The sequence below is a fragment of the Bactrocera neohumeralis genome, chromosome 5 (genome assembly GCF_024586455.1).
Source record: "Bactrocera neohumeralis isolate Rockhampton chromosome 5, APGP_CSIRO_Bneo_wtdbg2-racon-allhic-juicebox.fasta_v2, whole genome shotgun sequence".
NCBI classification, from domain to species: Eukaryota; Metazoa; Arthropoda; class Insecta; order Diptera; family Tephritidae; genus Bactrocera; species Bactrocera neohumeralis.
In genome coordinates, this window is record NC_065922.1 from 40,913,706 (window position 1) to 40,939,054 (window position 25,349).

General features: G+C 36.3%; 2 protein-coding genes across 12 annotated transcripts in view; both read right to left on the minus strand.

Moving 5' to 3' along the window:
* Window positions 1-10,546, minus strand: part of LOC126759963 (GTPase-activating Rap/Ran-GAP domain-like protein 3) — an 86,310-nt gene extending 75,764 nt beyond the window's left edge. Inside the window, exon 1 of one of the 2 annotated variants that reach the window (XM_050475250.1) lies at window positions 10,422-10,546. The gene's annotated coding sequence lies outside the window, so the exon portion shown is untranslated. Of the gene's footprint in view, window positions 1-10,146 lie in introns of both variants that reach the window. The other variant, XM_050475249.1, reaches the window with a different exon arrangement.
* A 2,169-nt stretch (window positions 10,547-12,715) lies between these two features.
* The window catches only part of LOC126759965 (uncharacterized), a 43,181-nt gene continuing 30,547 nt past the window's right edge, over window positions 12,716-25,349 (minus strand). For all 10 annotated transcript variants that reach the window (XM_050475258.1, XM_050475261.1, XM_050475256.1 and 7 more), the window contains 7 exons: window positions 22,465-22,689; window positions 21,418-21,501; window positions 21,223-21,360; window positions 21,023-21,162; window positions 20,510-20,875; window positions 18,652-20,455; window positions 12,716-16,140 (listed from right to left, as the gene is read on the minus strand). In XM_050475258.1, coding sequence (XP_050331215.1) covers window positions 15,994-16,140; window positions 18,652-20,455; window positions 20,510-20,875; window positions 21,023-21,162; window positions 21,223-21,360; window positions 21,418-21,501; window positions 22,465-22,620 — 2,835 coding nt within the window. In that variant the 5' untranslated portion in view covers window positions 22,621-22,689 and the 3' untranslated portion in view covers window positions 12,716-15,993. The remainder of the gene's footprint in view (window positions 16,141-18,651; window positions 20,456-20,509; window positions 20,876-21,022; window positions 21,163-21,222; window positions 21,361-21,417; window positions 21,502-22,464; window positions 22,690-25,349) is intronic.

Consider the following 25,349-nt stretch of genomic DNA (forward strand, 5'->3'; position numbering starts at 1 on the left):
CGAGCACAGTGAAAACTATCTCAACAAATGTTCTGGATTTCCGGCTAATAAACATACAAGCGAGATATGAGGCAATGTTTAGGACCATTCGTTGCATGATTTTAGAGCCAGGTAGGTGACACTATGGGCATATATCATAATCGACCTTGTAAATGAACTCAGATTAATCAGCAGGAACTAAACAGATCATTTTCATTCCCCAGTAGAGATGATTGGACTAATGGTCCTGTGATCGACAGTACCAACAGCGAAATCTACATATTCCCTGACGAATCAAAAAGTACAATACCCACAGTGGGCATTTCTGTAGTGATTCATACACGGAAGGCAGTTTCAGACTAAATTACTACAAGTCTTTCAGGCCCAAATTATGGACATAACAAAAGATGCCAAGTAGGCTTCTGCTCTAACCGGCGAGTCCATAAACAACAATTAAAGCTATCCGTAGCGCTAATACTGAGTTTCATTGCGTTAAGTTATGCAACCAGGCAATAAGTAAACTTTTACAAACTCGGTTAATATCACTTGGGAACCCGGTCATATAGTAATAGAAGTAAAAGAAACGGCGGCGAGCTGGCTCACAACTAATATAGGGAATACTACAAAGTTTTATTGGGGTATTGTTGATGGCAGATAGAAAAAAAGCTGCTACTTATAGACAAAAGGAAGCTTAGTAACATTGTAGTGGCCTTCACAGGGCACCTACACTTAAGATCCCACCTTCTGAAAATAGAAAAAGTGGATTCGTTGGAGTGAAGATAAAGCGCGGAGGATATTGAGAGCTGGAACATTATCTACCCGGGATCACTGTGGGCTTACTGATTTCCTAAATCCGGTCGTCTACGGTCCGGCGCTCATACGCCACCTTTTTCAACCAAACAACCAACAAACCAAGTTAAAAGTTAATGCAAACTATGAAAGTTCAAAATCTTTCATATTTGACTTGGGTAAATTTTCCATACAAACACTTGCACGTCCTTCAAGTAAGAATAAGTTTTGGATTTGAGTGTTTGTTTATTTGCCGGATGTATTTGTGTTTGGGTTTGATAAGCACACAGCTTAACGGTGTCAAAAGCATTTTTTCATGTCGAAAAAGGCAATATGCGTCATTCTGAAGATTTTTTATTGGGTTGGAAAATGGTTTATATGCAGCACACCTTTTTTGCATACACATTGTGACTGGGAAATTGTAAATAAAACTAAAAATATTTAATTATTCATCAGTATTTATATTGTTGGTCTTAAAGTAATCTATAATCCAAAGATTTTTCCACTCCTCGAAATGCTTTTCATAAGCACTTCTTGTGGCTCGATGCGATGGTGCAACAGCTTTATCGGTCGAGTGGAGCATGAGCGCGTTTCATACCCAAAATATCCACCAATATTATTGGAACGGACGCGCGAGAGTCAAGCTCTCTTGCCATCTCTCTAACACTTGTCTGGAGTACCTTATACTTCAATTTTTTAATATTTCCATCCTTTAAAGAAGTCGAAGCTCGTCCAGAGTATAGCCTGTCTTCAACGATCTCTCGGCTGTCTTTAAAGGCTAAGGCTTGTATTTTTGATACAACTCAATCACCATAAGCCTTTTCCAACATTCACAACGATTCCGCACATAACATTTGGTTAGAAATACAAAATTTCAGACAAATTCTTGGTTCGATATTTTTATCCACTGTAAAATCGCAAAGCACTACTGAGGTGTACCGACTAGAGCAGCTGCTGTAAATCAACTGGTTGACAGATCGCGTTCATATTTGGCATATTAATTAAGGACAGTCATACCAACTTAGCAAAATATATTTTTTTGAAATATCATTTACCTGGGGAACTTAATTACGATTTCCGGGTGCTTTCTTGTCACAATATATTAAATTGCGGGGAAACATGAAAAATTCTTCACAAAGTAGCATATCAATAATTCCAACGAAGCTAAGTACTTCTTAGTATTAAAATTGTGATACACGCTTTTTACATGTCAAATATAACATTCACAAAATATAGTTTCGTTACTTCGGGGAAATTTCTATAGTTGGGTTTTGGAAATAAAAGTTAAAGTGCATGACTTAGAAGTCATCTCTGCTTCTGTTCATCCATGAACTAGGACCAATAACCAAAAGTTAATCCTAATAGGAAAGAAGCGTCAAAAAGGACCAAGGCCGCATAGAATAGGTCGGGGAGGATATGGGATGGGGGTATCCCAAAGCATCAGATTATTGATGTTATAATTTTTATGTTAAAAAAAAAAAAACTCACAACATAACACAATATGATATATAGTATATGTCTCTAGAAGTATACAACCTGAAAAGGTTCTTCTTCATATGTCGATTTTACGACATCGCTGTGGAGGTGACGAAGACTATATGACATTGTCCGGCAATTGAAAGAAAAAGGTGCCAAGCGATCTACTTTTCTAATGCCTTTGGGGAATACAAAGGCCACTTCGCATACCTCAAATGTTCATAGTATATAATCAGAGTTTAATATCGACTTAGTTGTCTGACTGAAACCTTGCTAACGGGAATGCAGACATCTAAGCAAAATTTTGTATGCTATATAAAACCATTGGAAAAATGGCGGCGAAATATTTTTTATTAACACTAAATTTATTACATAGGGGTGTATAAGCAACAATGCTGCCGTTTTCTTTTTTTGTAGTGAATGTTAGTTATAACATCCGTTTGCGCCAAGTTTCATATTTTTTTAAGGTAAAGAAATAAAAAGCTTAAAGTTACACTTTTCATGCTTTTAGATATACTGCTGCTGCAAAATAATATTATTGATAATTAAATTTTGCATTGTAGAAAAAACATGATGGGAAATAACAAACAAACTTGGCACAGAACTGCTGTTGTTGCGCTTATGAAGTCATAGAAAGTTATATTGGATTTATAAATGGGTCATGAGTTGTTGAAGGAATTAAAATTTTATTATTAGTTTTATACTCTCGTAAAGGTAAAAGCCGCAGGCATTTAGAAAACTTTATACTAACAAATGTTGCATATGAATTTAACAATCATATTCGCTGAAATGTTGACTAATTTATTTCGTAGAAGTTTAAAGTATGGTGGAAAGTCAGATTCACTTTAACCTGAACAGGGTATACAAGTATTAAGTTTGCCACGCAGTTTGTAACACCAAGAAGGAAGCGTCGGAGACCCTATAAAGTGTATATATAAATGATCAGTATGTTGAGCTGAGTCGATTTAGCCATATCCGTCTGTCTGTCTGTCTGTCTGTCCGTCTGTCTGTATATATACGAACTAGTCCATCAGTTTTTAAGATATCGTTTTGAAATTTTGCAAACGTCATTTTCTCTTCAAGAAGCTTCTCATTTGTCGGAACTGCCGATATCGGACCACTATAACACATAGCTGCCATACAAACTGAACGATCGGAATCTAGTGCTGGTATGGAAAACTTTTGCATTTGACAAGATATATTCACGAAATTTGGTACAGATTATTTTCTAAGCAACAATGTAATCTCCGAAGAAATTGTTCAGATCGGCTAACTATAGCATATAGCTGCCATACAAACCGAACGATCGGAATCAAGGGCTTGTATAGAAAACTTTCGCATTTGACGTGGTATCTTCACGAAATTTGACATGGATAACTGCTTAAGGTCCAAAAAATTGTTCAGATCGGAATACTATAGTATATAGCTTCCATATAAACTGAACACATAGTTACTACAAGGTGCGTTCCGAAGAAAACAGGAATTAAATTTTGTTTTAAAATTGATAAAACTTTTACCGAAACGTTTCAATTGATGAAACAAGTTTATGGCGATGATTGTCTATCCCGTAGCAGAATGCACGAGTGGTTTCAACGTTTTCAAAGTGGTCGTGAGGACATAAATGACGATCATGTGGGACAATCAAAATCCGCGATCACCGGAAATTCCATCGAAACTGTGCGTGAGTTCATCAAAAATCAGCCGAAATCATCATTAAATTCATGGAAATGGAATTGAACATCTCCAGAACATCGATTTATCGCATTTTGACCGAACATTTGAGCTAACGAAAGGTGTGTGCGCGGTTTGTCCAGCACAAATGGACTGACGACTAAAAACTGCTCAGAAGCCGACATTCGAAAGACGATTATTTGACCAAAAATCACATTTTAACCATTAACCACTCCCCATATTCACCTGATATGGCACCGTGCGACTTCTTCCTTTTCGGAAAAATTCATTTACCCTTGAAAGGAAAGCGTTATGCAGACGTAGAGGCCATTCTAAAGGCTTGCACCTGGCGGGCATACCGTGCAAAAAGCTATATTGAAGCAGAAGGATACTATTTTGAATAAAATAAATTGATTTTGCCAAAGAAACCTTTTTATCTGTTTTTTTATAAGTTCTGTTTACTTTAGAACGCACCTTGTAAAAGAAATGCACCTGCGAAGTGTATGTATATAAGCTTCTACTACTTCTTGAAAGTAGAAAAACAAAGTTGTTACTCCCTGTGATGCCGTTTTATTTGGAAATTTGTAGGGAAAAATTACTTCTATGAATTGATTTTCTTTTTTGTTTTACAGCTTTCGGTTTAGCTTCCTGACAGGAAATACGATATTTTGATTTTTAAATTACCCAAAAATACACATATCCCCTCCGGTTTTTTGAAACGATTTCCGTTTTTCAGTTTCCTCTTTAGCTTGATAAAAGGAAATGCGATACCATGACTTCATTTCCGGTCATCGACTCATAACAACATCCGGCCCCAAAATATACCAATGATTTTCAAATTTACTTCCGTTATCCCACCTTTCCTTTTTTGATTATTTGCTACACCATATTGCAGTTTTTGGATGCGTTAGAAAAATTGTACTAAATTTGGTAACAATATCATCAAATTTTTACAAAGCGACGAAGTATGTAGTAAGCATTTGCCGGATACAAAAATGCTTATAACTTCTTAGCTATTTTTCGTAGGGAAAAACTAAAAATGAAGAAATTTAAAGAATCGCCAAGGTTGTAATTCTACAAAAGAAAATTTAATGTTGGAATTACCCAGAGACACACAAGTCCCTCAAGACCGGAAGCTGGAATCGGTCAACGACATGAAATGGACTAACGGCATAAAATTTTCGGGTTTGACGGATAAACCGGGAAGGGTAAAACGGAAATAGATATCGCACCATAAACAGGAAGTGTTTCACTCCTGTCAAGCTGGGCATATACATAAAATATTTTCGGTGCAATTATGTGAAGTCGCTTGTCCGCGGAGCTAAGCACGAGGCTATTAACGCCTTGAAAGATTAAATTCGTCGCATTATTGTGGACATACGCTTCCAATTGCTGAAAGAAGTGGTCCAAAATTTGACATCTTGAAATATTTTTTAAAACTTAATAGAAAATCCTCATATTTATAATAAAGCTAACGTAACATTAAATTATAATAAAACTATTTGCCTCTTTAACAATCTTGCGAAATAAATTGGCACATTTATATAAAAATATATTTTAAGTACAACTGCTTTATAAAAATATTACTTCTTCATCAAAAAGGAATTGTGTTTACTGTAAGAATACAGAAGTCGTGCACGCATACATACATATGTACACCATCTTCAGATGCGAATTGTGAAAGTAAATCATGTGCTTGAACAGCAGTAGATACTCAGCAATCCACTTAACATAACGGTAGTTTGCCAGAAAACGATTTCAGTTAAAGTCATGACGAAATTATGTAAGTAACAGAATATACAGAATTATTTTTGCAGCTTTCTTACAAGTGACATTTGAGGTAGGTCGAATGATAATGATTTGCCAACAATGCGTACTTAGAAGTGCGCCGTTTAAGTGTAATGAACTGCAGACATTCGGGAGTTCTTTTACTCAGGTGCCATCAATTTATTTCAAGTGCCTCCACTATTCATATCGAAAATGAAAAAAAGCAAGTAAGGAAGGGCTAAGTTCATGTGAAACTGATCATTTTACAAACCCGCAAGATGCAAGCTTCAAAGCTGAGGTGTTGGCAAAGCTTATTTCATTGAAAGGGTGCATTACAGTTATACAATTACATTCAACATGGAGCATGTTTTCAATAACGAACAATATTTCAACTGTCACTGTTTGGTGTAGGTTTTGGGCTGGGGGCATAATTGTAATAAAACCGTTAGATTTGTTTTTATGGTGTTATTTAAAATCACAGGTTTATCGCACCGATTCCACAACCACGCGAGGATATTCAACGATTTATCAGCCATATTTATGTAGAATACTCATGGTCACGTGTACATATGGAAAGCCGTGAAAATCATTTGCTCGATTTGTTTTCATAAATAATCCTACCGTATGTGCTTTATGATTCAATACAAAATTTAGTATCGAAAAACTAAAAACTGTGGTTTCTATTTAATTGCAATCTTTCGTTAAATAATGGGTTGTCAAAAAAGTCTTACGGTATTTTTATTGATTTTTTTTTATTGAAATTGAAATGAATTTTTGATGAATCATGCCCAGCTCTAGACCGATGCTACGGCTGCTACTATGCCGGTAACCGCATTTTTGCCTTTATCGTAGTTGTACTGTAAAATATGCTGTATTTTCTCTTTATTTTGCTCCATGTTTGCGACGCTATAACTCACGAACGACTTAAAAGAAACGACAATCAATCAAACACGTGTTAGCGCGTGAAATGAGCTTTCCAAAAAGGTATATCATGACCCGATGCGACGAATAAAACTAGAACTTAGTTATCCAGAGGATCGGTTTTATCAAAACTCATACATTTCTACCAACTTAACCGGTTTAACGTAAAGTAAAAAACGTATGTAGCGCTCTTATTGAAAACCTCGCTAAGTAGCAATTTTCTGAATTAAGCTTTGGTATATCCATTATTATATGTTCAATTTATGGCGCGAAGACATCTTTTATATTGACCGACATATAAGCAAAAATCCAACTGGAACTAGGGGCAATATTGACCCAATTTTATCACGACATATGCATTATTACCAGACAACGGAGCTCTCTGAGTTTCATTAAGATGCGAGAACATACTACATACTATCACAACAATACTTCCTCTGTATTTCAGTAATAATCTTTTATAGATATGCCGAAGTCAGTCTTAAGTACTGAGGTACGGGTACTCTTTCATTGCCCGATATCGAAAATGTTTATAAGTAAGATTTACTATCTGTTTTCTGTAAAGTGAAAGAAGATCAAGAGTTTTGTTGAAAACAATAGAAGACATTTTTTTGAAATTGGGTTCTTATAGGTCTTAATTCGTAAAATATTGCTATAAAATATATCTTGTGATATAATAAACACTAAGGTGACATTCTCTGACAGATTTTGAAAATTTTGAGCATATGTGGAATAAATATGGTCTATTAAAAATAATATGAGGCCCACTTCTGCCTTAATGGTTTCAACAAACTAAATTGTAGCCAAGTCAAATGATTGTGTGGTTCAGTGAACGCAATTCCATACGCAAAAAGTAACCGTTTGGTTTGGATTGTGGAATGGCGACATCATCGTTTGATACAGTGTTTACTGACGAACTCTTAAAGGTGCACCATCTCATGTTTCACGACTAAGCCTGGACACATAGTGTGCAAAGTTTGGCGACTCTTTAGTTTAGAGAAACGAATCAGTCCTAGGTTCACGCCAATCAAAGAACTACGCTCGATTAGCTTGAAAACAACAGTTAATCCGAAATCCTGCACCAAGTTATCGAGAATTGTCGAAAACGGTTGGTGAAAGAAGTAGAGGAGTCGTGGTGGCTGTATGGCTTACACTTTAGTCAAATCATACAATTTAATATCACGTCGTTCTTGTTGGTAGAACCATACGAGGGCTGCTATATATATTCTGACCTAGGGCAACACTAAGTGTTGCCAGGTGCAATCTGACATTTCCATTGGAAAGTTTGACATTTTTTAGCATAACATCACTCGGAACGTTTTGTCATTTAATCGTGAATTGTTTTATTTACAGGGAATTAAAAAATTCATCTCGGCCAAAAAATGGAATTAACTCGTGAACATTTTCGTGCGATCATTTTTCACAACTTTCGACGTGGATTATCACGACAAGAGTGCATCGATGAACTAAAATCTTTGTATGGCTATGAAGCACCATCCTATAGCACTGTAAAAAACTGGTACAACGAATTCAATCGTGGCCGACGCTCGCTCAAAGACGAATTCCGTGAAGGCCGTCCAAAAACAGCCGTTGTGCCAGAAAACATCGATGCCGTACGTGAACTGATAATGCAAGACCGTCATGTAACATACCTTCAGATAGAGGCATGCCCATGCATTTCTCCCACCAGCATAGATTCGATATTGCATGAACACCTGGCCGTAAAAAAGGTTTGTTCTCGTTGGATCCCGCACAATTTGACAATCGCTCAAAAAAAGGCTCGTGTGGATTGGTGTAAAGAAATGCTGAAAAATACGATCGCGGTGCTTCAAAAGACGTTTATAAGCTCGTCACAGGTGACGAATCATGGATCTATGCGTATGAGCCCGAAACAAAACAGCAATCGACAAAAAAAATAAAAAAAAAAAAAAAAAAATAAAAAAAAACCATTTTCGTTGATAAATATGCCTATTTACATTATTAGGCCAGAAATATACATACATATATAGCAACCTACGTACAATACTTTTTCTCTGTGATAATGAGGGTTCAGCATATTCCCAAAAATTTTGTAAAGGTAGCATAGAAGATAAGTAGTCAAAAACATGTCAGTTACAAGTAAAACTAAGACATTTAATTTTTTGGTTACCAAGTGATAGCGCCCATTACAGTTTTGAGAACAAGAGAAAATCACACTGAGCCAAATATTGTGAATCCGGTGGATGATCGATGGTATTCATTGCGTTTGGGCTTTAAATTCGATGTCATGGTGCATTATCTTCGCGTTAAATTCATGAATTGTTCTTCCATAAGTCTGGCCCTTTTCGGTGGTTGTTCTCACGCAAACGCCACAATGCGGCTAAATAGAATTCCTTATTGACCGTATGTCTCTTCGGAAAAAATTCATGATGCACCAAATCATGAATACCAAAAAAAAAGCAATGAGCATCGCCTTGATTTGTGAGCGGTTTTTTCGTAGTTTTTTTGATTTCGGCTCGTTTTGTCCATCCATTTCGATTATTATTTACTTGTTTGTCAAACTCATAAACCCATGTCTCATCGGTCTTTATAGTGCTCTCCATGAATGTGGGATCAGAATTCGCACGATCAAGCTTTGCACATACTTTACGATACTTTTTTGAAAAAAATTCAGTTTAATCGGGACGAGTAGCGCAAAAACGCTTTTCATACCCAAAATATCGACCAAAACCTTTCGAACGGACTCGCGAGAGATGTCGAGATTTTCGAAGGTCGTCCAAAACTAGATATCTCTTCAACGATCCAACTTTGAAGGCTTTGTACCACTCGTAACCTTGTGTTTTTGATAAAACTGAATCACCGTAAGCATTTTCTCACATTCGCAACGAATCCGCACACTAAATTTGGTTAAAACCACAAAATTTTAGACAAATTTTTGTTCGACAGTTTTTTTCATTGTAAATATCGCAACGTACTACTGAGATGTACCGACTAAAGCAGCTGCTGTAAACAAACTAGTTGATAGATCGCGCTCATATTGAGCATAGTAATGAAGGACAGTCTTACCAACTTAAAAAAATACATTTTCTTGAAATTTCATTAACCCGGGGAGTTTAAATTACAATTTCCGGGTACTCTTTTGTCAGAATTTATATTTTTTACCAAGATAACAATGCAAAGGGATACTAAGCTAATACTAATACAAAATATTGAAGTTAAAAGAAAGCTGAGACATTTTAAATGCAGGGAATAAAACAAAAAATATCTATACATATATAAAACAGCTAAACAGTAGCTAAACTCTGAAAAAATAAGCTAACTCTAGTTTCAAAAAAGCTAAAATGATATTACTTAAAATTTAAGTTTAGGGCATTCTACTGACTTTTTAAAGAAATGCTTTGGTAATAATGTAAGTTTTCACTTTTATTATAGCCTTAAGTGATCAAAAAAGTTTTAATATTTTAATAAATCATACACTCAAATAACGGTGCAATAAATATAATACATTAAACGTCTGTGTATCTGTTGATAATCTATTTTTTTCGATCGATGTTAAATATTTACCATAAAAAAGTGGTATCCATATAATCTTTGTACTTAGTATATTAGTAGAAGAAGGCTTTTTTCACATAGGAGACAAATGTATTTGGTTACTAAAATTTCACAATTCTAACGCGAAATTCATATGACTAAAATGTATTGCAATATGTGCGTTTAGTCCTTAGGAAGCGTTTTAAATCACACTTTTGGTAAAAATACACCAAACACATTTGCATATAATTAGCTTCCCAAGAGTAAAGTTAAAAGCACTGCACTATGAACTTCAATCTTACACTCACACATATATTTCGAATGGAAGTTGTGTACAACCGCATTACTCACTAATGCTCCCGCACTGTGAACTTGAAACCCGCGCCAGATATGCACGCTATCCAACTAAAAAAGACGTACGACCGTTGCGAGCAGAGATTCAAACGCAACTGTGCAACGCTGTTTTTTGGCAAACGCAAGTACCAAAGGCATTTTTGGGCACAACACATCAGCAAGCGAACGATAAAAAATTGATATTCGACATATGTAAGTACATACAGCCACATCAAGCACATGTTGCCGCCATGAGTAACGTAACATTGTACATTTCTACTAATTTCGAAAAAGCTCAACAGCAAGGATATGCTTAAAGGCATTACATTGAGAGCATTCGGTTTGCGAGTGCAGCTTCGGTTGTGGACGAGCGTGCGTGTGAGAGATTTGAAGTAAAAAGAGAAAGTACATGAGGCAAGCTAGACAAACCGTAAGTGCTCAAGGTTACTTTGGATTTTGGTCAGCCTTGAACGGAAGCTGTACGACATTGCGACGAGGCCATTCGCTCGAGTAGTGGAGCTGTAATATGCTGTAGTATGTGTGTGCGTGCTTGTTTGGGGAGGAAAACAACTGTTGCAAATATGTTGATATTACCGCATTGCAGCCAGCCAGACTACTGGGCTATGTCAATTACCTTGGCAAAAGCAACGAACCCCTCGGTAGCATCGGCATTGCTACCACCTTCACGATTGACTGTCGATGACTTTAAATGCTACTAATGTATACCGGTAGAAACGGGTAGGATGAAGGAATAAACCAGAACAACAAGCTATACATATGCATGTACCTACGAACACGTAATCTTAACTGTTGATTTTTCACAAATGTTTTGCGATAGCTGCAACAAGTTTGTCTTACTGGACCGGAAGAAATTGAATGTGTTCAAAAATGAGCATCTCGAAGACGTACTAGCGAGAGGAAAATATATGTGACTTTTATTTCTTTTCATTAATCTGTTCAAACCACAAACCTTGCATGATCTTTATTATTATAATGGGCATGTGAAAATCGTTCGTTTTGAGGTCACAAAGTCCTAGTTGTAGTTATATTTATATTATTGAAAATGAGTAATTTTTTTATTTCATATTTCGTTGAATCCGGAGTAGCGTATATCTCTATAAGCCGACGTTAGTAGTACTTTAACAACAAATTACTGAATTTTTACCACACTCCTCAACCTCATGGCTGGTTAATCAATGCCTTTTAGCGTATTTTTATACTCTTGCAGCATGTTGCTGTAGAGTGCTCATTAAAGTTTTGTTCACCTAACGGTTGTTTGTGTCAGCTAAAACCAATCGAGTTAGATATTGGTTTATATATACATATGCAAATGATCAGGCTGAAGAGATGAGTTCACATTCGGGAGACTGTCTTTTCGTCCGTCCATCTGTGCAAGCTGTAACTTGATTTAAAATTGATATATCTTTCTGAAACTTGGTACACTTTTCTCGACATTGTAACACGATTGGTTAATCGGACCATTACCATTGACTAAATATTGCCCATATCAAATAAAAAATATTTGAACCCAACTACCTATAGTTGATTTTTTACCGCAAATATCGGTAAATGTATGAGATAAGATGAGAATAAAATTCAGGGATAATCTTTTCTTGAGAATGGTATGTCTGTATGTCAAAAATGGGTGGAATCGGGTCAATACTTCCCTTAGCTCCTATATACCTCATAGAACGATTTTCGAACCTTGCACCACATACATGTGTATCGTCCAATATTTCTAGTTATATCAACCAAAATCTGGCAAGTTGCAAGAATATAAAATATTCGGTTGTCTCGAAACCTAGCCCTTTCTTACGTGTTTCTTTTCTAACTGCTAGAGCTAAGTCGCTCTATAAGTTTTCTGTAGAATTCGTGTGAGAACTCTGCGCGTTTACTTCATTGTTGCAAGACTGCGGTCATTTAAATTATTGTTAAGAATAATCTTTGTTTAAAAAGGATTGATTGAGAAATTTTTGTCAGTAATGGATGAAAGGTTGTGCCATTTTTAAAGTATCGTCCTTATGATCCTTTCCATTTTAACAGCAGAGTCAACTTTAGCTCTATAACCCTTTTAAGGCATGACAAAGCTTCGTCAACAGAGACAATGCAGCCTTTGGAGTGTTGTTTACTGATTTTTTTAATTTTTAAGGCCTTGAAAATCATTTAAGTGGGTATTTTCAAAAAAGGCAGATTACCTTAATTAATAATAATGGCACCTTCAGGATAAGAACTTACCCAGTTCCCAGACACAAATAAAAAAACAGATCAATCATTTTTCGTTAGTAATAATTTCCGATTTTTATTTCTCAGTATTAATATTACGCTTTAGATCATTTGAAGCTCATACCAATTTGCTTCTTCAAAATACTTGTATACATAGGACATAAAGTACAAACCAGGCTTAATTGAGTATTTTATATATAGACATGGTCAGATATGTACATATTTATACACACGATTTATAATGTAAGCATACACATAATCTTTTGATCGCAAACCTTGGCTTTATGTTATTTTATTGTGGTTCAAGCATATCCAAGTATTATATTAATATTATACATTGGTTATTTATTTGTCATTTGCAGTTTATAAAGGCATTTTTAGTAAAGCTGTTAAGCATGTTAATTATCATTACTTTATTCTTTTTACTTATTACTTTTTATTTTTGTGCATAAAATTGTGCGCTAGATCGTTTTGATTCATATATTTATATGTAAATAATCGAACTCTTAACTTCTCTATCACTGCTCAGGCACAGCTACTTTGAAGCTTTGATATATACAGTTTTGGAAACAATAGGGGAGTGTAAATTACTTGTGCTTATTTGCGAAAATTACATATCCAATAGATTGCAGTAAAGTCCCACCACCTCCATACATATGAACTTATCACTTAAGGAGCTAATGCGCATCTTGAGCATTAAGATGCAGAAAAGCTATTAAAATTAATTTGAGTATGTAATTAATTGAGAGTATTCAAACTTTTCCAGTTTTTTCACACCGATTGCATACTTAGTCTAATGAAGGCAGTAGGGTAAAAGTTTTTTCTACAGATCATGAGGAGCAATACGCTTACGTACTCACTCAAATCGAAATAAAAAATGTGTACAGTTATATACTTAAGTTCTTTCTTTTGTGTTTTGACAGATTTGTGCGTGAAATAAATGAAAAAGTTTGAACGAGCAAGAAAAATCAATACGAATAAATCTAAAAACGAAACTTGCATGTGTAAGTGCAATATTTATTATTCATTATTTGATATAAGCACTTCCAAATTTTCTGATAAACCTTATTTTTTCACTATTCATTTGCTTACTATTTCTCATTTAAATAACTAAATATTATGTAATAGTCATGTTTTGCCATGTTTATCAAATTTTAGTGAATGCGAACACATTTCCCAGATTAGTTGTTATTTTTATATCAACGACACTTTTAGATTGATGAGCTCGTACCATTTCATTATTCATATCACCACTGATATTTGCTGGTGGCACTATAGCCACACAAAAGCCAAAGCTTTTAATATATCTAAACAAAAACAATTACTGCTCTAGCTGCTGGGCATCAAGGAAAGTTATGTAAATGGTATCAGCATTGCCTATGCTTGCTTTTAGCAGAAAAGCACGTGCTAATCGTATGCCGCAGATTACACTTATGTTCTTCCATAACCGCACAGTGAGCTGAATTCAGAATGAACTCAAACAAAAATCGAAAAAGTTGGGTTTGCAAACACAATTTGTTTGTGTTTGTGTGTCGATTTTATCTTATGGAGCAGAGTCCATATGATTATAAGATAGTTTTTTATAGCTGAATCGATGCTCTTATTCCAAGTTAGGTGATGTTGCGCCGAAAATCATTCCATCATTCCTAGTGTGTAGAATCACTTCCATAACAGTTGTTTGTCAATTTAGACTAGTCTTGATTAAGATTTTGAATCCAAAATTTTTAGTTTTATATAATTTTAAATTGGTATGAGAGCTTCAAAACTATTGCTGTCAGCTTTTGACATAGTTTCACTGGCTAACATTTGTAGTCTTTCAATAATTTTGTTCAACTAAATTTCGAATTCAACCCACCATAAAACAGTTAGGAAACGCATCAAAAAAGCCAAACTATTCCTCCATGCTAGAAATTTATATGTGTATAATTTTGTCTGTACTGATGTTTTAACTGACTAAGCCTGTGAGAAGTAGAAACTGCTAGCAATGAGGGTAGAAATACTTCTGCCTAATGAGTGCGACTGATATGAAATTCGGTGTAAGTTTAACCATAGATACAGAGCAAAACTTAACGATCTATGTACATATGTCTAAATACCATAAGCATACAAACATCACATGTTACTAGATATTTCTATGTACATAAACAGCATTTCATGTATCCGTAATATATTTACGAACTCATTTTTAATAACAAACATTAGACATACACTGTATCGCCTGCATATTTGATATATTTTCCCTCTTATATTTGTGTTGAAAATATTTTTCGCAAAATTAAAAATTTATTATTTGTTTTTTACACTAGTACAGTTGCTAGACTAGCTGTTGAGTTAACCTATACGACTGTCTATTGTAGCTTTGCATTGTGGATTTACTCTTGGTACCGAGGGCCTGTCTACTTGACTGAAAGGCGTGGGTATGTGAATGTCACAAACTGTTTGCGGTTAGCACACTTCAATTTGGTTGCGAGTGCAAAGTTTTGCATGCGGCTAATTTGCAAACTCAATAGAATTTTGATGGGCTTTAATGTAATGTGTTGACATTTGGACAGTAACGTACATGATGTACATTAAAATTTATGTAGCTGCTGTATGCTAAGTAGATAGTTTTGGGTGCCACAGGCGTTATTGTGGGCGGTGTGTGAACACATTGCGCTACGAAAGTTTTTAAATATGTTCGAAGGAGATAATATTCTCTCTTACGTTGAGTTTCATAAAATTGCACTTGCACATTCAGTTTCGATTTTATTATTAAAAAAAAAGTTTATCTATGTGAAAACCTCACTTAAGGCATTTTGCTTAAATCTAATAAATCATGAATAAATTCATCTTTCAATATCAGATTGTTGTTCCAATTAATTTTATACAATGTTTTAAAATAATTATGAGTACAAGTACACATACATACATATTCTATGCGACCATACAAGCCGTTTATAGTTTTTTTTTTTAATTTAAGCATGCAGTGGCTGCAAAAGGATTGTTGAAATTGGCACTTGTGTTATGTATTCCTATTACGCCATATGCATATGTTTATTAATTTGGCAGCCCAGTAGAGCTCAATACTTGTTAATTTAGGTATATCGCATGTAGGTTGACAACCGTCAGATACACTTATATTCATACATACAAACTTATAGGTATTTATTATACACATGGTATAGAGTGGCAATGACTTTTACTGAACGCAGTGACTTTTGTATTATATTTTTCCACCCTTTTGTTATCTTTCGCCTACGAACTCACAAATTCTGAACTGAAGTCCCTCGACCGTTGACGCATATGCGTGGTTATATGTGTGTACGTAGATATATAGCATCACGTTTACCAGTCACGTGATCGTGCTGCTTCGTTTTCTGTGTGGAATGTTGTGCTGCGGCGTGACTCTACATATTGGCTCTGGGTCTGCGCCACAATTTGGCCAGAACGCGGTGGTGGCGGTGGAGCCGGAATATGCTGCTGGAAGGTTGTCTGAAATACGCAAAAATATCAGATATAAAAATAGCAATGCAAAAGTGTTTTTGGAGTGGGTTTGCGTCATTATAAATGTTATACTGACATATATTTGGGCAAAATATAGTAAAATTTTTTAACATAAAATTTCGCGCAAAACCCCATTCACAGAAATTTATTTTCTAGGTTGGTATGACTGTCAGTCACATTTGTGCCAAATGTCACATCAAAATAATCATGAGTGTTTAGTATACGTTTGTCTTTCTGAAGTACATAGAGTGCATTCGGCGATTTTTACGATGAGTGAAATTATTCAACAAAGAAGTGCCATTAAATTATAAGTGCGGAATCAAATTTCTGGTGCTGAAACGTTCAGAATGATGGAAAAGACCTTTGGTGCTAATTTTTAGTCGCGAGCAAGTGCTTCTAATTGGTAAAAAAGAGGGCAGAAAACGCTAACGACGAACCATGTCAACGACGGCCATTGACATCAACTGATGATCAACACTTCAATAAAGTAAATGAATTGGTGCATGAGAAATGCCGTTTGACAGTCACAAATCTTGCTGACATCAATCGAATATCGAACGGATCAGTGAAAATCATTTTAAAGATCATTTGGGCCTAAGAAAAGTGAAAGCACGATTGGTTCCAAAATCACTCAAATTTTTGAAAAACAACGTCGCGTTAACCCCCGTGAAACAATGTTTTCAGACTACCAGGATATTTCTAAAATGCATTATTATTAGCGATGAGTGTCGGATCTGTGCGTGTGCTCCGAGGTCCTAACATCGACTCGGACCACTACCTTGTTGCGCAGCCAAGATGCGCACCCGCCTCTGTGCAGCAAAAAACGCACTTCAACAAACACAAGGAAGGTTCGACGTCGAGAAACTACAATAACAACAGACAGCCGAACGATTTTCTACTCGACTTGCATTCCTGCTGTCTGAGAGCACTCATCAACAACTCGGTATAAAGGAACTGTGGAACGGCATTTCAAACTCCTTACGTTCAGCTGCAACCGAAACCTTTGGTTTTGGGAAAATGCAAAAGAACAGCTGGTATGACGAGGAGTGCCGTGTCGCAGCGGAGAGAAAACAGGCTGTCTACCTCGCAACGTTACGATCGACCACAACACGTGCGGAATGGGATACATACCGAGAGTTGAAGAGGGAAGCGAGACATATTTGCAGACAGAAAAAGAAAGACGCCGAAATGCGTGAGTATGAAGAGCTTGATAAGCCGGTCGACAGGAGTAAAGCTCGAAAATTCTACGAAAAGATGTGGCGGTTAACAGAAGGTTTCAAGACCGGAGCACACTCTTGTAGAACCTCGAAAGGTGACCTAGTGACCGATGCCAATAGCATACTAAAATTATGAAGGGAACACTTTTCCAGCCTGCTGAATGGCAGTGAATGTACAACGCCAGGAGAATGCGAACCCGATTTCCCAATCGATGACGATAGGTCATGTTGTCCGAATGGACGAAAACATTCCAGCTCTGAAAGTATTCGACGCAGTACCCGCCGGGGGAAGCAGAGGAAGAGTAAGACCTCCACTCCGTTGGAAGGACCAGGTGGAGAAGGACCAGGCCTCGCTTGAAATATCCAATTGGCACCACGTAGCGAAAAGAAAAAACACTGGCGCGCTGTTTTTAACTCGGCTATAATTAAACGGTGATTACGCCAGTAAAGAAAAAGTATAAGTGTCGGATCTTTGCGGGGACGAAATAGAATTTGAAGAATAAATTAAGAAATTTAAAATTATAAACAAAGTCTTACTATTTATTGCTCTTAATTACACAGATCAGGTGGAAATTTTTCCACCAAATCAGAAATCGGTAGTTTAACGGGTTTTTCGAAAATCATAAAAGAGTCAAGGTATACTTGCATATTGTATGCGAATTATAAGTATATAACATATTCTCGAAAGTAAAAAAAATAATTTTTTATTTCCCTACCAGTTGGACCTATTGAAAACTTAATTGTTAATTTTATTATATAACTTTATAAGGAAGTTAAAATATGAGTATAATCCACGTTTTCTTTCTTTATCAATGTTGTAAAATAATTATTCCGACTTTCCCCGTTTTGGAGACCAAGGTCGAAAAACGAAGATATTTCTTTATTGCATCTTTCCAGAAAAAATTGGTTTGGAACAAAGTCAATTTTGTCGTCTAGTCGTACAAATAAAATCGTGCACTAAGCCGAGTTGATGAAGAATCAACGAAACTGCTATTAATTTAGACACGCTTTTTTTTCTTCGACACTTGACAAGGTGTTAGCAGACCTTAAGAGTTTAATAGATTTAGTAAACCTTCAAATGTTTATTGAACTTGGATAAGAGAAAAAATCGAAAGTGCCATTAACTATCTGAATTAAACCACGGAAATTGATTGCTCCGCTCGTACGTTAAAATAATCAACTAACCACTAAGACCATTAATGCCGTCAAATAATATTTTACTCGTATAGTAGAACTGGTGACTTTTTATAATTTTTATGTATGTACATAAAGAACCACTTACCATACGTTGCGAACGGCGTGATTTAGGCGTGGCTTCTGGCGATGAAAGATCATCTGGTGCCGCCCAGTGCTCGGTAAATTCACTTGCCGAACGCGCTAACGATGGATGACTAACCGATCGGTGGAAAGAGCGTCTATCTTCATCATCGTAGTACTGCATCGGATAAAAAGAACTTGCATCTGAAACGTTGTCTAAGTGATCAGGTCTTCCAAAGTCGACAGTAACTTCAGACATAGAACGGAAATCATTTTGATCCGTGTGATATGAAGTACGCGATGAGCGACGTGAACGTTGCATGTTAAAACTGTTGTCACGCAATGGCATACTTGGATCTTGCCGTATGGTTCGCACAGAGGAACCGCCGTCGCTATCGTACTCGTACAATGTTGGCAAGGAACTGCGTCTGGAGCGCGTGTCCCATGGTTGGGTTTTCTTTGAGCGTTTTGGTGCGCGCATTTCCACATCCGTATCATCATCAGCGGGTGGCGCCAGTATACGTATGATAACATCCCAAGTCTGGGGCTCAAATATACGTTCATAACGAGTATCTTGGCGAATTCGTTCGAAATCTTCACGCACCACAGCTTCTGTCAACATTGTGCGCAATGATGATTCTGTAGTTATGATCTCTTTCCATTTGGCCTTGTCGTCATAGCTAATGAACCGTGTGAGAGGATGAACACTGGAATGCACGGAACTGGCATCATCGGCCTCGGAGAACTCAGGTTCTTCCAAGACGCGTATTAGCACACCCCAGTTGCGCACAGCCTTATCTTCTGGTGGCATTTCAATGGGTTTCATATTGCCCACCAACTGTGGACTGGTCAACTCCTTTTTGTTGTCATAGATTTGTTGTGGCGGTTCTTTAGGTATTATTGGCAAGCTTAGTTCGGAGCGCTCCATTTTAGGCGTGAGAGTCATGCCAGAAGCACTTGAAATATCCGAGAAGTTCTCCCATCGTTGCTGTTCGCGTTCAGTTGGATAATTACGTATCTTAACATCCCAAGTTGGATCGGGAATGGGCGGTGGCAATGGCTTAGGCTTCGCCTTATATTCGGTAACACGCCGTTTATGACTCTCAATGTCTTCAATGGTCTTCTTTTCAGTAATGGTACGTAAGTATACGTCATCTACAGTGTGTGATGTGACTTGAGGTTTTTTCACAACAATTGGTGGCTCTGGTGGAAGGTAATCTGCCTCGAAGAAATGCGTACTATCCACCATTTCACCAACCGAGTGCATGTCAGGTGCTTCAGATTGCAAATCGGTGACCTCACTAACTGTTGGTGCATCAGTAAAATCTGACCAGGTCTCAGGACGTCCATCGACCATTTCATGATGGGTGCGTGCATATACGGAGAACACAGGCTCTGGTGGTGGTGGTGGTGATGGTTCCGCAGTATGTTTAGGTGCCGGGTGCAGTTCAGGAACATATGTGAACTGAGTATGTACAGTCTCCTCTGGTGGGGGCATTGAATCCATAGTCATAATACTTTCACGGTCTTCGTGTGTCTCCATAATAGTCGATAGATTATTACGATCTGGGCGAAGTGTTGCGACACTTTCAGTGTCTGAGGTAACGGGTGAAGGAGGTGGTGGCGGCGATTTCTTGACGCGTACTTGTACATCGAATTTCGGTGATGAAGATTCCTTAATGGCAATAGGATGACGAGGAACTGAAGTGGCTAACGCATTAGCGGCCTGCACTTCTTGAGTATGTCCATAGTGATCGCTATAAATGCTGGAAGTCTCTTGGACAAATGCACGATTTTCAAAGCTACCTGCTGAGCTGAATGGCAGTGATCTGAAAATAAAATGTTTTACTGAAATTCACCTCAATATGCAGGTTAAAAAGTACCTCGTATCGATTTCTTCGATTTCGGAATGTGACTCGCTTGGATAGTCCGAAGGTATGAGCGCACCTTCGCTACCCGATGAACTATGTACAGCCGCCAATGGCACCATAGCTCGTGGTATTTTAACACCTTCGAAAGCGCTAATATTACCCATGCTACTACCACTCAATTTGGTGATTTCTGAGCCACTGCCCATGGACATGGGAAGGCGACGCACTACCGGTATTGGGCGACTGCGCAAACAGTAGTATGACACAGCCAAACCAAGTAGCAGTAATGTAAGGAACATAATAGCGCAAATAATTAGGAGAAGCTGTATACCCTTAAGAGGCGGCTGCAAAACGGAACCAGTGGCGATGGGATTCAAGCTGTTCAATCATACCAAAAATAAAGGGTTTAATTTTATTTCTATTTCATTGTTAATACTAATTTTTAGTTAAAATAAAGCTTGAGGGTGACTTCAGCTAATAAATCTAAAATACCGCAACGTTCGGGATTTAGGATAAGTAACTTACATAGGTGCTGGTAGAGCTGGTGGCAGTGAAGGTATGGGCGGCGGATAACGGCATACGATTGTAATTATCTCATCACCGTCCATTTCCAAATTGGCATGAAAACGAACAATTATATTGTTGGTAAAGACGCGAGTAGGATTCTAAATTGTATATTTCGAAAAGTTAGCGATAATTTTGCTATATACTTACAAAAGTATTACCTGTATAGTACCACATCCTTTAAGGGGTAGCTCCAGTCTATAACTCAGGGCACCTTTGCCATTCACGCGACAAGCGCTGCTACGATCATAATCCGCTTGAATTATGCCGTGGAACGGTTCATTGAACTTCATGTCGACCTGTGATAAGGAATTCGCAATATATTCAATCGTAAAAATATAAGAGTTTATACTCACTTGCATTGAACCGGCGGCACAATTAAGCGCTGCTTTCGTGCGATTCAAAAATATCAATGGACTGATATCATCTAACTTGGTAACCTGAAAAAACAAATTAGTTCAGCTATTTTTAAAGTGTTGAAGCTTATAAGACAGCATTGCCACTTTATAGCATATCAATTTTATATGGTATATTACAAAAAAAAATCCCTTTTACTTTTTACACATGTTGAAATTTTCGATAAATACTTCGATTCTGGACTCTTCATAGAGTGAGTCTTGTTAATACTAAACATCATTTCATTGTCTTTCATCTGATCGTTACATAACGTTTAAAGGAGCTCATTGAATTAAGTTCGTGATGTAGTTTGAAAGAGTAAAAATATTTATTCAACACTTAAGGGCTAATCCAGTTTGACACTTTCTAAAAATATATACTTTTTTTGGTTTTTCGATAGTTTATATTTACAAAAATATACTGTGGAATCAGCAAGATCGTATTTGAATAGTTTGTGAATGGCAGCGTTACAAAGAGCGACCGTTCGGAGGTATTTCACAGATAGTTGAAACTTAAAATGCGTTTTTATCGAATCCACATTTTTTACCTAAAAAACGAAGTTCTGAAAAAATGAACTACTTTGTTAATTTTTGATATTTTCCAAAAATCGTAGGTTATTGTATATGAAATTTAACTTTAATAACCTTTTTGAATTTAATTGTTTTCTCCTTCGGCCGGAATCATGTCAGCAGTTGGGAAACTTTTTTTTTGCCAGAGATTATAATAGAAGCCATCGCTAAAATTTCCTAAGAAATTGTTCAGAACTGACCAATCAAAATCAAGATGTATATATTTTTATACCATTTTATGTTCTAAACAATTAAAATGTGAAGGGCGGTATTTTTTGCTCATGAATGTATGTATATACTATTAAGCTTTTAAGCATATATACATATATCTACTGTAAAACCTAAATAACTTTTAAAAACTTATAAAATGACTTTTACTGAACCAAATCTGTGCTTACAGAATATTCAAAATGACACTCAAATTCTGAGAGAACCTACCTTCCCATCCAAAGTAGCTTCCTCAGGCAGTCCGTTCGTTGTGTAGTTTCCGCTATCTCCTTGCTGTACATAATTCGATTGCGCTTGAACACCATTGAGAAGAACTGTTGTGCTCAGTGCTAACAGCAGACACCATAGCAGAGGCGGCCAGCCCATTTTCGATCAATTTGTTTGTAGAAAAAGCGCTTTATATTTTCTCTTACTGTGAGTTTTAATTTTTAACGCCTGCAAATAAAGAACGAACGGTAACTGTAATGGTTTTGTGGTGCAAATATAGTTGTATATAAATTAAATTAAAAGGTTATAGTAACTATTTACAAGTTCTCCACAGTCAAATGAAATAATAATAATCATGCAGTATTTAATATTGTCTTATGTACTATATGTATGCGTATAGCTTGTAAATCTTAATGCATTAATGTTTTTATTGTCATGTAGTTGGAGATAAAATGATATAAATTGTAAGGGAAAATGACAAGCTGTCGAAATTTGCTTACGTTTTTGGTAATAAAAATAAGCCGTACTTTAAGGTAACAATATGGATGGCAAGAGCCTTCGACACCAAAGACAAATTTTAAATGTTGCTCGGTGAGAAACAAAGGTTTTAAATAACAACATGTACATTTTAATGATTTTGAGATAAAACGAGCTTATTATTCGAACTCTTTATTTTTTATGCTCTTGATCCAATAGCTTTTAATCCATAATATAGTAAAGCTGTTGACTTTTGGTAACTTGGCTGCAAACCAATGCTTTATGTAGTGTTCTTACATATACTTATTGTTAATTTATGCAGTTAGATACATTTATGGATATGTGAATTTGACTCAGTATTATGGTAAGGCACATTTGAATTACTGGTTTTACTTATTTTGCCAATGTCGCCAGTCGCGACCGTTCTGCCAACTTCCCACTTTTAACTCGGTGTATAAATTGTGGCTGGATCTGTGCACAGCTGCAGCTATTGAAATGAGCGTGCAACAATTACTTTTGATAGCAACTTTATTTTTGCCACAGCTGCACTCTAACGCTTGTGGTCGCAAGCTTTGACATTTTTCTTACTACGTACTTTTGAAAGTATTTCTTGGTATGTGGGTTTCATATTGTTGCTTGGCCATTTCGCGTTCAACCACACTCGTACTCAGGTGCCCAATCATTAGCTCAACAATACTTCAGCTTTAATCTATTTTCTATTGCCGATGTATGTATTTACATACAGTTTATATACATATATGATACATAAAATTGCGTTCTCTGTTCATTTTAAAATATTTATAGCTCAAAAACTAGGTTGAGAGATTGTTGTTGTAGATATTAATCTCAACTTTGCTAAGAATATAGATTCCATATAGTTAATTAATGCTGTATGGAATTTTCGTAGCTTTTTTATTACATACCATCTATGAAAATTCTATAAAGCTTTACTTAAAAAGCCAAATATCTCGAGAAGTATTAATGATAGCGATTTTGACCTCGGACCTTTTTAAAAAATTTTCTACAAGTTTGTCATGTACATTTTTTCTATAGCTCTTCTCATTTACGAGATATATACAAAAAAATGAGAATTTCGTGGAAAAATCAGTTTTAGAGCCCCATACTACCTCGCCGATGTGAGTTTCGACTTTGCTACAATGGCCACTTTTGTAGAGTGTTCAATTCTGAGGAATATGTGTCTAAAGTCAAATCGATGCCATAAAATGCCTCTGAGCTATACAAATTTAAAGACAAAAAAATCACGATTGTCGTGTATTTTCAATGGAAACATTTTACATGCCTTGGTCCAGTACTAAATGTTAATATTAAGGGCTCAAATTTTCGGGGAATTTGTTTAGGGTATTTCCAAGGACATTTCATAATGGGACTGAATAATGGGACTGGGAAAAGAACACCCTAATATACAAAATATATGTATATAATATAACCGGTACTCCTATCATACTCTAATATATTAAAACAGTTTATTTTATACATAATATCAGCAAGGTAAACATTAGACATTTATGTCATGATACACAGTAATAACTTCTAAGAGCATACAAATTAATTTCCAAACTTCACGTCTAGTGCTACAAACACGAATCTACAGTTCTATCACATTTGAGCCGCATTTCTCTGAAACACATTTCATTTTATGATAATGAGTAAAATTTCCATATTTGGAGTTCCAACAATATAGAGAAGACTCTCCCGGCTCTCTAGCTTGTCAAGGTAATATTGCTCCATCCCCTTTTGTAACTTCTGATGTAACGTTAAAAGTGAGCAGTTGAGGTGAATGATTCATTTCTTTTTGCTTTCCTATGTTAATATCAACCGTATACCACATTCGACTTTCGCGCGGAAATTTTTTGCAACCTTCGAAGGATTATCTCAGCAACTGTGCATCAATGAACTTAATTCGATTTTGAACGATGACGCTCCATCAAGGACTAGCATTTATCGATGATATGAGGAATTCCAATACGAATTTCTTGAAGTCCGCTCAAAATCAGTAGTTGTTCCGGAAACTATGCTACAGATAAATCAGCTAAAATAAACTATTTGTAAATAAAACGCAAACTCAAACACTAAGCTCCGTAATATTTAAGAAATAATACTCATAATTCTGCATTTCAGATTTTCTCTCATGCTGAAAGAAAGCCCGTTACTCCGTGGTCCAATCTGAGAACAGTTTATACCATATTCGTACTTTGTGCACTCACTTCTCCGAAGGATATTTGTTACAGATAGTGACTACTAAAGGTAAGAATATTTGTACTTATCCGCCTTGTGGTACACAACTTTTTTATGACACAGTAAGAAGTGGGCTCGCAATAACTTGAGTTTATTTGCCTGGATACTAGCTTTGTTTTACGACATAAATTTATAAGAAAATGTGTACATTTGTG